Below are 15,814 nucleotides of genomic sequence, written 5' to 3'. Positions count from 1 at the left end.
TACTGTAAGTCGCTTTGGATAAAAGCGTCTGCTAAAGGCATGAATTTATTTATTTATTTAAAATATATATACTTATACTTTCAACGACAAAGGATTTTTCACAAATAAATAAATACATATTAAATTAAAATATAATTAAAAAGGAAGTAAACACTAATCAACAGGGCACTCAGTATTCTGGGAAGTTTGAGTGCATTGGGAATCATATTTTTCAAATAAAGCTAGGGTAACACTAATTTTACACACAGCACACAGTGAAAATGACAGGAATATGACAGTGGACAAATGCATAAAGCACAGCATAATTTAAAAATCATTAGTTTAAAGTTTAAAGCATTCTGTTCACACGGAGCGACCAACTGACAAGCAGAAAACATGCAATCATGCTGGATACACATACACACTTCACAAGACCTCACAGCTGGATTAGACTAAGTTTGCAAGCTTTGTAAAATTAAATGTTCATTAGCCATTTAAAGATATGTTTCAATTATATTAATGTGTATTTGCTTAATGCTGACGGCAAACGAGAAAGTATTATAATGTGTACCTTTCTATTACTAATAGTATAATAGCAATCATTATAATACTTTTTGTATAAATAAATTCCTTTGTTTAACCGTTCTATCTGATTATTAGACAGACTTACATTACATTTAAATTTACATTTACATTTATGCATTTAGCAGACGCTTTTATCCAAAGCGACTTACAGTGCATTCAGGCTATCAATTTTTACCTATCATTATTATTATCCATATTAGACAGAAGGCCGATGTCGATATTTAAAAAATGCCAAATATCGGGCCGATATATCGGCCTTGGCGATATATCGGTTGATCACTAATTCTGAGGGGTTGCTGTGAAATTACTAGGGCTTTTTGGTAGTTGCCATAGAGTTGCTAGAATTAACAACTATTAAGAATGTTGGTTGATTACCACTGATCTACATATGTGTTCTCTATTATTGATCTGTATATGTGTTCTCTTGCTTGGGTATTGGTAGGTGCTTACCAGAGTGTTCTTGGTAAAACATTTATCACAGAAATGCCAGGAACAATCAAACAAACAAACTGCAGCCACTGTTTTAATACGAACCCTGAAAGAGAAATACTCCATCATACGTCCACCCCACTTTGTCTATGTTTAGCATCCAACCCTTTTACAGTGTAAATAAGTCAGACTGGATGAAAAAGCATTAAACCTCCCTTTTAAGTGTAATACTTGTGCAATAGTGATGGTTGTCAGCTCTCAGTGTCTGACTTGTGCTCTGCTCTTCAGAGTCTCTGGATTTAATGAGTTCATGAGAGATGCGTGAACTCTAGGATTTCTGGGTGTCCCATCAGAGCACACATTGCCTATTTATAGAGAGAGAGAGAGAGAGAGAGGAGGCGTGTGTGCATGTGTTTCTGGATGATGGAATATGTGTCGTACAGCTATTCTCATGCTCGTGTTTTTGTGCAGTTGTGTGTGTTTTATTTCAGGCTGAATTACAGCATTCTTCAATGCTCACGAGAATAATTGCTATGAAATTTTTTTGTTTTTTCCATATATAGACTAGAGTATGACCTGATTTTTGAATTAGAATCTATGATGACATCATCACATTGATCATAGTAGTGCATTTCTGTATTTAAAGAAATAGTGCACCTTAGTGGCTGTTACATGACAGTTTTTATGTGTTTTGGCCGTACACCTACATAACAACAGTGTTTCAGAGGCCAGAAAAGGCAAACTTTTGAAAATCATTTTTAGAGTGCAAGTTTTTGGAAACAATGTTGTTATAGTCTCTGTGTAAACTAAAAAAGTCAAAATTTATTAAAATGGTGACGTCATGCAACCACATGTCATATTATTAGGCAACTTCCTTACCAATGGCATAGTGACTACCCAGAAAGGTGATAACAGTTATTTCTTGGTAGTTGCGATGCAGTTTGCTTCTTGTGATCACTTATGAATGGTATATTTTCCATGTCATTAAAATAATAAGTCAGTAAATAATAACTAAACTTTTAGGAATGTGCATGCATGAAAGTGTGCTTGTGTTTCTTTGTATTAAGGATAAAAGCTAACAGGGGGGTTTTAAATATCAGACGTCTTTTAAATTCCTTTCTTTCTCTCTCTCACTCGGAGTCATTCTCTCCATTTTCCCCTCCAGTTGCTCAGTCACCACCTGGCAGAGCTTTGAATTTTACATGCGTGCAGCTCAGACGCCTGCAGCCGAGCATGTTTGTGTGCTCAGCCTCTCCTCAATCCCTCGTTTCCATCCAGAAACGAGGTTACAGCGGATGCAGCTGCAGTCTGTTCACTCTCTGTTCAGGGTCAGCTGGTGACCCTTCGTGACCCTCATTAATCCACGCCGACTCGCCGTGCACGGTGGGATGTTATTGCAGACGTCGCGAGTCGGGAGTACAGTGGATATAATGACTCCATCACCTCTACCCCCTAACAGAGAACTTTACATTGTTTTAACATTGTGGAAATGTTATGAACAAACTTTCCATATCATGTTAATAGTATTTGATAAACGTTTGGAGGAAACAGTCTTGGTCTAGCATTGCTTGAATGCTAGTTGGGCCATATTTCATGAACCTTCTTAGTAAATTGTTTAAAGTATTTTTGTCGTTCATATGTGATGTTAAATTGCTTCTTTTAATTGTAATGTGATGCAACAGGTTATGTAGGAATGGATTTGTAAAATATAAGGATAGTTTTACACATTTGCACACATTTGCGTTTAAAAAAGGCCCAGTATTTTGAGGAGCACATTAAGAATGTCCTCATCAACGTTGAATGATTTTTGCAATAATAATAGGTTTTTTCTTTAAGGATTATACAACCAGTTTTGGGTAGTAATTGATTACATGTAATCTGGATTACGTAATCAGATTACAAAAAAAATAAGTACTTATAATTAGATTGTATGTCATTTTAAAGTAATCATATTACAGTTACACAAAACTAGTCTTAAATCGCTGGGGTATATTTGTAGCAATAGCCAAAAAAAACATTTTATGGGTCAAAATTATTGATTTTTCTTTCATGCCAAAAATCGTTAGGATATTAAATAAAGATTGTGTTCCATGAGATGTTTCGTAAGTTTCCTACCTTAAATATATCAATATTATTAGTAATATGCATTGCTAAGAATTAATTTGGACAACTTTAAAGGCAGTTTGCTCATTATTTAGATTTATTTGCACCCTCAGATTCCAGATTTTGTTTCTCGGCCAAATATTATCCTATCATAACAAACCATACATCAACCAGCCACTAGTCAGGTGACCATAAATACACAGAAAGTGGAAAAGCCACAATTAGTTGAATTTAACATTTTAATTTAATAAATTGTTAGCTTTTCATCACCTCACGAACCACAGTATGGGAAACCTTGATACCCATAATATTAAATTGTTATAAATGACATCATTATACTATGTTTGTGATGTAACATTAACACAAATACATTGACACATTAAGACTAGGAAACTAGGATTTTAACATTTGCACAACCAAACCAAACGTTTCAATGCTTAAAAACTAAATTGTAGGCGCCGAAACGCTTTTGTTGTGATTGTGAATCTCCTATTGTTGTTTTGTTCCTCATTTGTATGCCGCTTTAAATAGAAAGTTCTGCTAAATGCCTGGATGTAGATTCCTCCTCAGGTAGTGTATTGCTTGCGAGAGCTGTGTTGGATCTATCTGCTCTTTGGTTGTCGCTAATGTCGGGCTTGAATAAAGAAATACAACTACTGAACAACTGTAAATCTGGCGCCCAGACGCTCATTGGATCAGCTCCAGATGTGGAGTTTGTCTGCTTTATGCTGGTTTGAGGGGTTTAATCTGTGGATAGAGACAGACGCTGGATTATAATCCACCGTTATAACACTGGAATCAGTATTTGATACTGGCGGACGGACTGGTTTTGACCGGAGAATTGTGCTGGTTTGAATCGGCACCAAGTCTTGGTCCTGGTCTTGATTTTCCAACCTGTTTTGGGCTCAGTGGAGATGGGGGCCGCTTCATCATTCAAAGAACCATGGACTAAAATATTGTCGACTCAGAGGGTAAATGAATATGCTTTTGTAGTGCACTACCAAAGAACGTATTATATAGAGTTTTAATAATAGTATTCATTTTGACATTTATAACGCTATGCTTTTATTTTTTATATTTATTTTTCTAGGATGAGCCACTTTTGTTGTACTGTTCCTCATTTTTAAGTAAATTTGGATGCAAGTGTCTAAAATGTAATGCACATGTAAATTAGATGATACCAATCCTAACCTTTACTTTTAGCCAAAAAGACAGTCATACTATTCTTAGATGCATGTGAAATAACATTATTTAGTCCCTTTATGAAGAAATGTTCCACGTGGGGACATCCCTATAAGGTGACATCAAGTTTTGATGTTTTCAATACTTTGTCGCCTAGAGAATTGCTAAATCTGTCCTTGTGAACAGCGACACAAAGCGTCTTTACTTCTGGTTGCAGTTTCAAACCCGGAGACTTTGGCTTTGATAGAGCTAGTCTAGATTCGTCTTGCACTTGTTGTGCCTCACAGACATGTTTGGATTGCTGAAAATGTCAGACAGCCAAGCATCCGTTCGTCACATTATACGCTGTCTCACTGATCACAACCACAAGATTGTATGCGATCATACAACAGATTTGAAAATGCTGTGTGTCTGCTGCTCTTCTAGTGTTTCTTGTAGAGACTGTGTGTTGTTAGAGGAGGTGATCTGTGTTTAAATGAGGCCGGCTAATCGTATTAGGTCATTTGAATTACCCAGATGCTGACAGGGGACTTTGGCACCGTGTGTGTTTCTTAGCCAGATTCTTCCATTGGCAGTTTTAATAGCTTCACCAGAAATGAAAATTCAGTCACTGTTTACTTCATCCTTGTGTCGTTCCAGCTGAAATGCTGTTATTTTTTCCATGGAACACAAAAGTAGGAATTTTAAAAGATTTAGTGGATGGATTGATCATTTTATAGCGACCGCAAAATAGAAAATCACAAAAAAGACAATAAAGATATCATAAAAGTAGTCCATAGGATTTTTGTGGGGAGTGTTTAATAATTGTTTACAAAATTTCAGTCTATTCCTCACACGTTATTTCAGAAGATATAGCATGCAAGTTATTTGGACTTTTTTTTGTATTTTGGTTTGGTTTGTTCAGATTAAAATAATTCATATTGTTTTGGAACGACATGATGGTGAGTAACTAATTACCAAATTTTCATTTTCGTTGAACTGTACCTTTAAATAATAGACTTAAAGCTATAATTCGGAGTGCTGAAACCCACATGAACATCCTGTGTGCACAAACACACAAGGTTTGAACGTTCATCCTGTCTGCTGGCTGAATGCTTGCGGATAGTTGCAGTTTGCACGAACAGGAATTGAAGAGTTGTCTTTATTTCATAAGGATAAAGTGAAATGGTCTTGTGCGTCTAACGCTTGTACGGACAGAGGGAGTAATTATCTGACTGGATTCTTCAGATTTCGAGATGGTTGAAGAGAAAATGGGGGAATGCTGGAGTCAAACGAAGGTGATCGAAGTGAAATTACAGTAGTGGGACCATTTACGTGTTGAATTTAGGGTAGATTCTGTTTAATGTGTGAAATAAAGTTGATGATATGATTTCATTGCGCACTGTAAAGATTTCAGCAAAGAAATTAAATTTCAGTCGTCGTTTACTCAGTCTGACGTCATTCTAAATGCTGGTATATTTTGCAATTTTTTAACACAAAATTAGGATGCATTTCTTTTCATATGATGATCATTTATAAGCAAATAAAGAAGTCATTACAGTAATCAATACAGTTTGTTTGGGGAGTGTTTAATAATGATTTGCATGGTAAAACGTTTTTACCAAATTTAAATCTGTTCGATTTCTTGTTCCAAAGCTATAATATTACTTTAAAAGACATGGAACATTTGAGGACTTTTGAGTTGCTGTTTGGTTTTTAGAAATCTGAAAATGTCTGGGTTTCGTTCTTTGTAGAACTTAAAGGGATGAGTTTCTTTCCTCTGGACAGAAAAAAAAATACTATGGAAGTCAGTTGAGACCAACAACTTATTGGTTATCTAAATTCTTCAAAATGTGTTCCACAGAAGGAAGAAATTCATGCCAAACTTGAACCTTGTATGACAGCCGATTTAAAATCAGTGTAGAATTGAATTTGAATAGTTTAGAGATACATTAGCAAGAACTTCCTGTTGTGTTTCGTTATATGTGGCATTTTTGGTGTTGGTTTTGTATAATCTAATCACATAAGCTTCGTAAGATGTTAGTGCAGTATATAAGAGTTCTTGCTGGTCAGATACCGATACAGGATCAGTTAAGTGTAAGTAATTTCTGTCTTATTTTACCCAACATGCAGCAGGCTCTTAAACTGAACCCGTCATGTCTCAGATCAGATGTGTGATCAGTGTTAGCTGTGTTAGTTTAAAACCCTAAACACACCCCTCATCAAACCTGTATGCAATCATAAGTAGATGACCACAACATAAGATATTAATCAAACATTCAAGGCCAGCAACTTGAGCTCTGCAAACTTAATGTGGGCACATGTGTTTCTGAATGTGTTTGAAGTGGTGGGATCACATTTTTTTTTGTATTTACGTATCCTGGAAACATAAAAGCACCTGTATCCAGATTTCAGTTTTTTTAATATAAAACTTGGACTGTTCACTCTGTAGATTTGGTTCCTTGTGTTTTTCTGATAGGAAACCTTCAGAGACATCTTGAACTTGATGCAGTAGAGATTAGAACTGCACGATATTGGGAAAAAATGACATTGCGATATTTTATTTTTCTGCAATATATATTGCGATATGAAATCTAATAAAAAAAATTCTTACAAACAAAAATGGGGTGAGGACACTTACATTCTCATTTTAAATGATTTAAACATCGACACAATCGTGTCAATTGATTAATATTAACTACGGCAGCCTACATCGCACATCCTGCGATGTGACTATCGTGGATTCGTACATCTCGATATCGATGCTTAAACGACACATCGTGCAGCCCTAGTAGAGATTAGGGATGGGTACAGAAACACGGTATTAAACTGGCCCCGGGGCTAAATTATGAAAGGCTGTAGTATCAGTAAGATCTGACGCTATAGGTTCTGCTTTTGGTACTGGAAGGAAAAAATAGTGTTATCGTGCACATTTTATCTCACCAAACAGTTCTAATGTGCGATCACATTAAGACGTTTGTCTGTGAGATGATCTGCGAGATCTCTCATGCGCGCCACGGAGGCTGTCTGTCAGTCACACACACACACACCACAACGAGCGCGGCACACGCACATGAGACGCATAACAGTACGAAAACTCCCGCTTAATAAAAAAGAGTGGCGATGGCGAAGAGATTTGCTTAATAATGTTATCGTGCACATTTTATCCTACCAAACATTTCTAATTTGCAATATTATTAAGACGTTTGTCTGTGAGATCTGCGAGATCTCTCATGCGCGCCGCGGAGGCTGTCTGTCAGTCACACACACACACACACACACACACACACACAACAAGAACGAGTGTGGCGCACGCACACGCATAAGGGGCCGTTCACATATCACGTCTTTTGCGCACTCAAGTTCTTTATTTCAAATGTAGGCGTGTGGTATGCACGCTAATAACGGAAGTGACGCGGTGCGCTTGCGGCATTCTGAAAATGTGAAATGTTTTTAACTTAATGCGGTGCGCTAAACTTAATGCGGGCCCCTAAAACATCTCAACTTTTCAGAATGCTGCAAGCGCACCACAGGTCATGTAGCTTCCTCACCTTTTCCGTAACAACGTTGAAATCTCAGCCAAGATGAAGGAACAGCTGATCATAGCTCTATGTAGATTTTTTTATTAATTTAGTAGCAGAGCTACTGCAAGCAATTTTTTTGTGCTGCAAATCCATTTATCCATTGCTGAAATTTCCGCATCTTCATGGAGAGAGCAGGCCATGGTTGCTTAGCAATGGCAGAAGCCTCAGGAAAGCAAGTGCCCGAAGGATTTGGGAACAAAATCAGAAATCGGCGCGCCTAGCGTTTTCAGACGCGATATGTGAATGGCCCCTAACTCCTGCTTAATACAAAGAGTGACGATGTCGGAGAGAGCAAAACGTTCCAAAGTGTGGTTAAACTTCACTAGAGTTGATGCGGACAATGCTCGTTCTCATAAGTGCAACAAAATGTTTTCATGTAAGGGCGGAAACACAAGCAATATGTCGAAGCATCTTTCAAAAGTGCATTATGTGCAGACAGAGAAATGCAAAGTTTTCGACTGCCTAACAAAACACAAAGTAACACAACACAAAGTACCGATAAGAATACCGTTAAAGTACCGGACCGTTAAGGAGTATCGGTAAGAGTAGTAATACTGTTAAAATCTTAACGATACCCATCCCCAGTAGAGATCCAAGCTTTAATTTGTGAATTATGCAGTTTACAATTAATAAACAATCTACAATGATTTGATCTGGTGAATTTAAAATTGCATATAAAACTGATACATGTAAACTGTTTTTCAACATCATACTGGATAGTTTGCACTTATTACTTAAGTAACATCACTACTGTATAGCACATTCATTGAAAATATAAAAATTCATGCATTCTTTAAAATGTTCACTATTTTTGACAGTACTTGCTTTCATGTCAAGTATCATGGTGGGTTTTTCCTGTCCACTTCCTGCTGATCTAGTAGAACGACACGTAGAACCTTTCTTTGTGTGGTAAATGTTATTTCAACAGCTGATTTAGGATGTCGAAACTTCAGTCTGAACTGTTATTGTGCCAGCTTTAACATCCCTCTCTCTCTCTCTCTCTCTCTCTCTCTCTCTCAGGATCAGTTTGATAACCTGGAAAAGCACACACAGTGGGGAATCGATTTTGTGGAAAAATACACCAAATTTGTGAAGGAAAGGTCTGAGATCGAGCTTAACTATGCAAGACAGATCAGGTGAGTGTTGCATCAGCCTCTGTGATTGATACAAGTGCAGTAAATATTTCGGTTTGCATAAAGTTTATACGTGAAGACTTCTAAATGATGTATACAGGCTTTTATCATGGAATGGGTCATTTTCAGTTGCAGAATAAATCAATAAAAAACATTACATCCTTAAATATGCTTATTATACTGATTAAACTGCAGAATTAGGAAGAGTAGTATGCTAGCATGACTGTTGCGATTATAAGAGGTCAATATATCTGTGAAAATTATATTTCTAATATGCAGATGTAACCAAAACATATACAAAAAATGCATGGTGTGCATCTAAAAAAACGTATATTTAACGTATATATTTATGCTTATATGCTTATGCTTATTATAATGTAAAAATTAGTTTTAAAACAATGAGTAGCATGTTTCTACTTTATTTATTTTATTTCAACTATTATTTTATTCAAAATTGACTGGCAATAAGTGAAAATGGTTCCAAATTGAATCCTACATCATTTAGTTTTCAGTGTGTATGTATTTATTTAGCTTTCTAGTGAACACATGTATATATACCCTGTTGTAAAAGATGGATTAATCCATTTTATGCTGGTTTAATCTGGACTCTCAGTCTTGCCAAGCTGATGAAAACCTCTTTAAAACCAGTCAAATAAGTCTGATCAAGCTCGGAGACCTTTCTAAGCACAGGTATGTTTCCTGATAGGTCGGCGGTCATGTCTGTGCCGCAGGATCACCGTCAGTTTTACGGGTTCTTTCACCCAGAACCCCACTTTAACCCCTGAATTGCATCTGTCATGTCTGTGTTAATAAAGACAGGTGCAGCTGCTTCTACTTCATAGTGTAAACACACACACACACACACACACACACACACACACACACACACTAATTACACATGTGATGGTGCTGCTGACAGCTCAAGGATACAAGAAGAAAGGGCAACATTTGTGTTTTCTGTGTGTGTTAGATTGGAAAGAAAATGCAGGATTCCGTGGTAACAAGGTGCCAGTATGGTGTTCCTCGTTGGTGACCTAGATTTGCACCGGCCAATCACGTGCCACGACCCCGCCCCCCATTCTAGTGATAGGATTTAGAACTCACAGACACAAGCACACACACAAACGCTGACTGTACATCAACCCCCTCCACATAGCAATGGGAAACCCCTTTAATTCCCAGATGCAGCAGGGGTTCAGCCATAACACACACACACACACACACACACACACACTCACATTCAAACTCCTGTTACTGGATGTGATGAACTGCACTTAAAACCTCAGATGCACTGCGTGATAGAATCGAATTCTCTGGTCAGATGATATGAACAAATGAACATGTTTTCATCCTTTACAAAAAAGTATTATGGCAGTACTTTGATTCTTTAATATATACATATTAAAATACCATATTTATCATGTTAAATGGTGCTGTAATGACATTTCAATTATAATTGTGTTAAGCAAAACATTGCTTTACTTGTTTTTTCCATTGTATATATTTATGCTAATACCATGGCACTTCTTGTAAGGGATACAGCTTCAGTGGCATCTATATACATACACTAGCACATGCACAGCAGTTTTATTATTTTTGATAAACATGCATATGTGTACACACACACACACACACACACGGTGATCTCTGATACTGTGAACAAAAAATGGACTTGCATGAAGAGCAAATTAGACAAGATTATAGTCAGTGTGTGTGTGTGTGTGTTGTGTGTGTGTAAGACAGGAACACAGTTAATTTTATTTATCTTCAGGGAAGGAAATTGCAGCGTTGCAGTAACAAAAACATTTAATGCTGTGCAGGAGAAAACATCCAGATGTGATAGATAGATAGATAGATAGATAGATTTATTTTAATTTATTTTAATTTTATGTTTATTTTATTTTAATTAATAGTTGTATTTATTCATAAATTCATCGATTAGTTCATAGATTAATTTTATAGATAGTTGGATGGATGGATTTATTAATTCATTCATAATTTATTTATTAACTCATGAATGGATGAATATATTATGACTTGGAAATAAAAAATATATTCCATGTTTGAATTCAATTTTAACTAGATTTCCAATTAAATGTTACATTATTTGATTCGCAAATGTTAAGAATTATGGTTGATATTAATTTGTGTTATTTATCACACTGGAAAAGAAAAGTCAACTCAAGGTTCTGTGACAGTTGTGTGGTACAGTGTGTGTGTGTGTGTGTGATATATGTGTACTGAGAACACTGTGCAATATTAATATTAGCATGGTAGTGTGCTATTCTGAAGTGTACGTGAGTGTGTGTGTGTTTATTTCAGTGTGTTTTTTACCCTTTGGCAAGGTGCAGAAGCCTGAACACACACACACACACACACACACCCCTGCCCTGAGGCAGTGATGATGAGCAGACGCTCTGTATTTACAGCTGATGTTAATAGAATACACAGAGAAACATCTGACAGTGACGAGAAAGGCTACAAAGAAAAAAAGAAAGACTGCCTTTGTGTCACAGTTTCCACACACACACACACACACACACACACACACACACACACACACACACACGAACACACACACACACACACACACACACACACACACTGACATTAACTGAGCCTTACATTCATTTTAAACATGTAGGAAGACAAAGACAAAAAGTCCAAGAGGTCTATGAAGTTTGTATTTGAATTTCATCTTTTGATTGTTTCTTTGCACAAAGCCTTTGATTGGTTGCTTTTCTTAGTTGAGCTCTCCGATTGGTTTATAAACATGCTTCAAAATTGTACTTATATTAAAATGACAGCGTTTGCAACAGAATACTAGCGTACTGTTTCTGCATACTGCACCGAAGTATACACTAAATAGAGTTTAATGGTTTAATTCATTTTTATAGCATGTGAAACTGCATCCATGGTAATCATTTCAAACAGTAGTTTGTTACATGTTTAATTTTGCAGTATTACATTTATCATATTTAATTTTGCCATTTTGTCTTGGAAATTAAAATAATTGTTTTATGTTTTTATTATAGTTTTGTATAACTTGTGGCAATCAGAACAATTATTATTATATATTTTTTAAATAACATATGGTTCATTTGTTCATTTAGTGGAAAAGCAAAGTCAGGTCAAGCACAAGGCATTGTGGGATACAGCTTTGCACACACAGGGCTGGACAGTGCAAGGGTTTTAGGTGCGTTTGCAGCTAAAAATAAATGTGCAAACTGTAAACTGAATTTAGGAGCGTGTGTGAATAAAAAAAGTGTTAAAATTCAGTTTCATGAAATTCATAGATTAATTTATTCAAATTCATAAATGTATTTATTCCTTCATTAATGGATTCATTTAGTCATTAATGCACAGATAAATAGGTAGTTTTTTATTCATAAATTCATAGATTAATTTGTTCACTGATTCTTAGATTACTTTTTAATTAATTTTTAATTTTGTGTTTTTTCCTTGAAAATAATTTTTTTTTTATTATAGCTTTGCATAACTTGTGTAAGTCAGAACAATAATTAAGCCAATAAAAAATGTGTGACTAAAAATAGATTAGAGCTAGATAGATGGATATAACTGTAAAATGTATTTAAAAGCATGTGTGTGAATAACAAATTCCCCTTTAAAAAGCTTAATGAAATGGAAGGTTATTTTTGAAATCTAAGTGTTTTTTAATATCTTATACTGTAATATTTTGTAGTGCATGATTCTAAATGAGTGGCTTTGTGATAATATGCTCTGGTTGTATACTGCAATTTAATAAAATATAGTATAACAGTATAGTATATAACTATCGTAGAAAGAGAAATATTATGAGAAGTACAGTAGTGTTAAAACATAAGCAGTAATTGGTTTCTTGTTTTTAATTTTGCACAGGAATCTGTCCAAGAAATACCAGCCTAAGAAGAAAGAGGAAGATGACAATAAGTATGTATCAATTTGCTCATTGCTTTCATGATTTCATGTTTGATTGTCTCTCACCGATGGTGTCCCATCCTGTCTTAGGTACACGTGGTGCCGTGCGTTTCATTCGACGCTTAACGAGATGAACGATTACGCAGGACAGCATGAGGTCATCGCAGAGAACATGATGTCACAGATCATCGCCGAACTCACGCGATACACACAGGAAATCAAAACAGAGAGGAAAGCGGTGAGTGAACAATTTAATTTATATATATATATATATATATATATATATATATATATATATATATATATATATATATATATTTTTTTTTTTTTTACATTTTTTTATTATTATTTTTTTTATTATTTTTTATTATTTTTATTTTATTTTATTTTTTTATTTTTATTATTATCTTTTTTTTATCTTTTTTTTATCTGTATTTTAATTTTTTTTGGTCATTTTAATTTCTTTTAAATGTTGTTGTATTTTTTATTTTTTTATTTTTTTGTTTGATTCGTGTTTATTTTATTTTATATTATTTTTAATTGCTTTTTATATTTTATTTTTGTTTTGTTTATATACCTTATTTTATTTTTTTGTTTAATTTTAAGTTAGCTTTTTTATGTTTATTTAAATTTATTTAAACATTTTATTGCCAGTTCATCATCCGGACATTTTCTCTTCTAAATGATCATATTTGTCAGAATTACAGCACATCATGCTCTTTTTTCCATAAATAGAGATGCTATTGCATGTTTATGCTAAAAGTTCTGATGTGTTTATATGAATTACACTCATTTGTGTGTGTGTGTGTGTGTATTTCATCATTCCACATAAACACACACACACACACAGACGAGACACTGAGCACTCAAGGTCATGGACTGTATGATTTATATGTCCAGACAGCATTGAACAAGAGCAGTATCTAAGCACAAAATGCATATTTCATTTAGCAAATAAGATGAAGGCATTTAGATGTCACCTGAAGAACTCAGATTTCCCAGCATTCAACACTCACACAAACACTGAGCAGGGCTCCATGGTGTCTGTCTGGACCATTTCCCAGAATGCTGCTTCTCTCCTGTTTCATAAACCTATCATTTCTCTCTCTTTATCTGTCCGTCTATCCATTTCTTTCTTTTTTCAGCCTCAGTACAGTTGCTTCATGTTGTTGATTCGATACAAACTTGCTATTTCGGATGTATTTGTGCACTTATATAAATATATATATGTTATAACTTGTAGTTTATTCTGTAGTTTATGCATTTTGCAATAGAGAATTAATTAAATTAAAAACCGTCTTGCTCTATTTCCCTTGTTTAATCCAGACAGCATATGGTCTGGTGCTGTAATTCTCTATTAAACCCTCTGTTGAAGAAGCTTTACGGTTGACTGGGCCTGTAACATGTGTTGTTTGAGACATGCTCCATCTGTAGGCCTTGTTCAGAAGTTCTGGGATGTGATAAATCTGCTTCATATCACCTCACTCGCCCAGATCCAGAAATCACTAGCTGAGCTTTTGCAGGGAAAAAGAAGAAACAAGAGAAGAACGAAAAACAAAAGCACATACATTTAAGACAAAGAGCAGACTGGTCTCGTGTATCCAGAGTTTTGACTAACAGCATAAAGCCGTATTCAGGCCAGGAGCCGCCTACTTCAGAAGAGACTGTCTGACAGACATGTGAAGTTGCTTTTATGTGCCATTTTGAAGCAAGTTTCTCTGAAATTGAAACCTAGAAGTTGATTTCAGACAATGTTCTCAATTTCAAGAAAATAATACCTTTTATCTCTTTTATTTGTTTTCTGTATTTTATTTTAGGTTTTTGTTCATTTAATTTCTTTTTAAAATTTGTTGCCTTTTTATTTAATGTATTTTTTTTTGTTAATATACTTATTCCATTATTTAGTTTTTTTTATGTTTATAAATAATAATACATTATTGCATTTATTTTTATAAAATTTTTGATTTGATTAGATATTTAAAAATTTCCTTTTTATTTTTATTTAAAGTAATTTTTTATTTGTTTAATCTTATTTATTTAATTTTCTGTATTTTTATTGTTCATTTCAATTTCATTTTAAAAGTTGTTGCAATTTTAATATTTAATTTTATTTAGTTTGATACATTATTATTAGTATATTTACATTATTTTTTTATTTATATACTTCTTTTATTATTTTTTTTAATTAAAGTTTAATTTTGTTTGTTTAAATTTAAATGTAACATTTTTTTTAATTTTTAATGTTTTCCTTTCAGTTTCATCTCTTTTGTCTGTTTGTCAGGTCACATTTTTTCTCTGTTATTTATTTCTCAGCTGTTTTAAGGAAAGTTCTCAGCTTTGTTTTTTAAAAACAGCTAGAAATCTACTTCCTCTTTAACAACAGGTGCACACTTCTTGATTGGCTAAACTATTAAGACTGATTCCAGATCAGCTGTGAGTTTAGATTTCACTTTGTTAGTTTGTTCTAATGGCCTCAAAAAGCAGAAGAATTAGACTGTTGTTGAGCGCTTTTGCCCGTTGTGTGTGTGTGTGCGTGTCAGTATTCACGTTTATCTGTTTTTTAAAAGAACTGAGAGGGTCAATAAAAACTCAACTGGAGTTTAAAATACTTTAAAAACCATAAATAAATATACCATATTGTTATTTGTTTGTTCATTCGTGCTTTAAAAGTTTCGATCGCTGTGCTAGACACAATTGGCCTCCTTCAGCATCGACCGACTGTGTGGTTTTGTACCCATAATGCTTTGTGCTGTATAGCATTTTATTCACACGCTGCATGCCTGCATTCCTTATTCAGTCCAGAAACTCAGCGATGAATACTAAACACATTCACACTCTTTCATTCCTTCACTCTTTGCTCACTGTCAGTCCTTCTGTCCGGTCAAACACACTTCACTGATTCCCGTTCAGTCACCACAGAGA

At 34.7% G+C, this 15,814-nt stretch overlaps 1 protein-coding gene across 1 annotated transcript; it reads left to right on the top strand.

Annotated features, from left to right (window-relative positions):
• Positions 1–5,326: 5,326 nt before the first annotated feature.
• Positions 5,327–13,134, top strand: LOC113097404 (formin-binding protein 1-like; the record flags this gene model as incomplete). The annotated part of the gene is made up of 4 exons (XM_026262645.1): positions 5,327–5,555; positions 8,862–8,977; positions 12,854–12,904; positions 12,983–13,134. Coding segments are annotated over exons 1-4 (361 nt in total), but the record flags the coding sequence as incomplete, so codon positions are not given.
• Between the last annotated feature and the right edge of the window lie 2,680 nt (positions 13,135–15,814).

This window comes from Carassius auratus, unplaced genomic scaffold, assembly GCF_003368295.1.
Source record: "Carassius auratus strain Wakin unplaced genomic scaffold, ASM336829v1 scaf_tig00216254, whole genome shotgun sequence".
NCBI lineage: Eukaryota > Metazoa > Chordata > Actinopteri > Cypriniformes > Cyprinidae > Carassius > Carassius auratus.
Note: the sequence above shows the minus strand (reverse complement) of the source record. Positions and strands in the feature narration are given on the sequence as shown.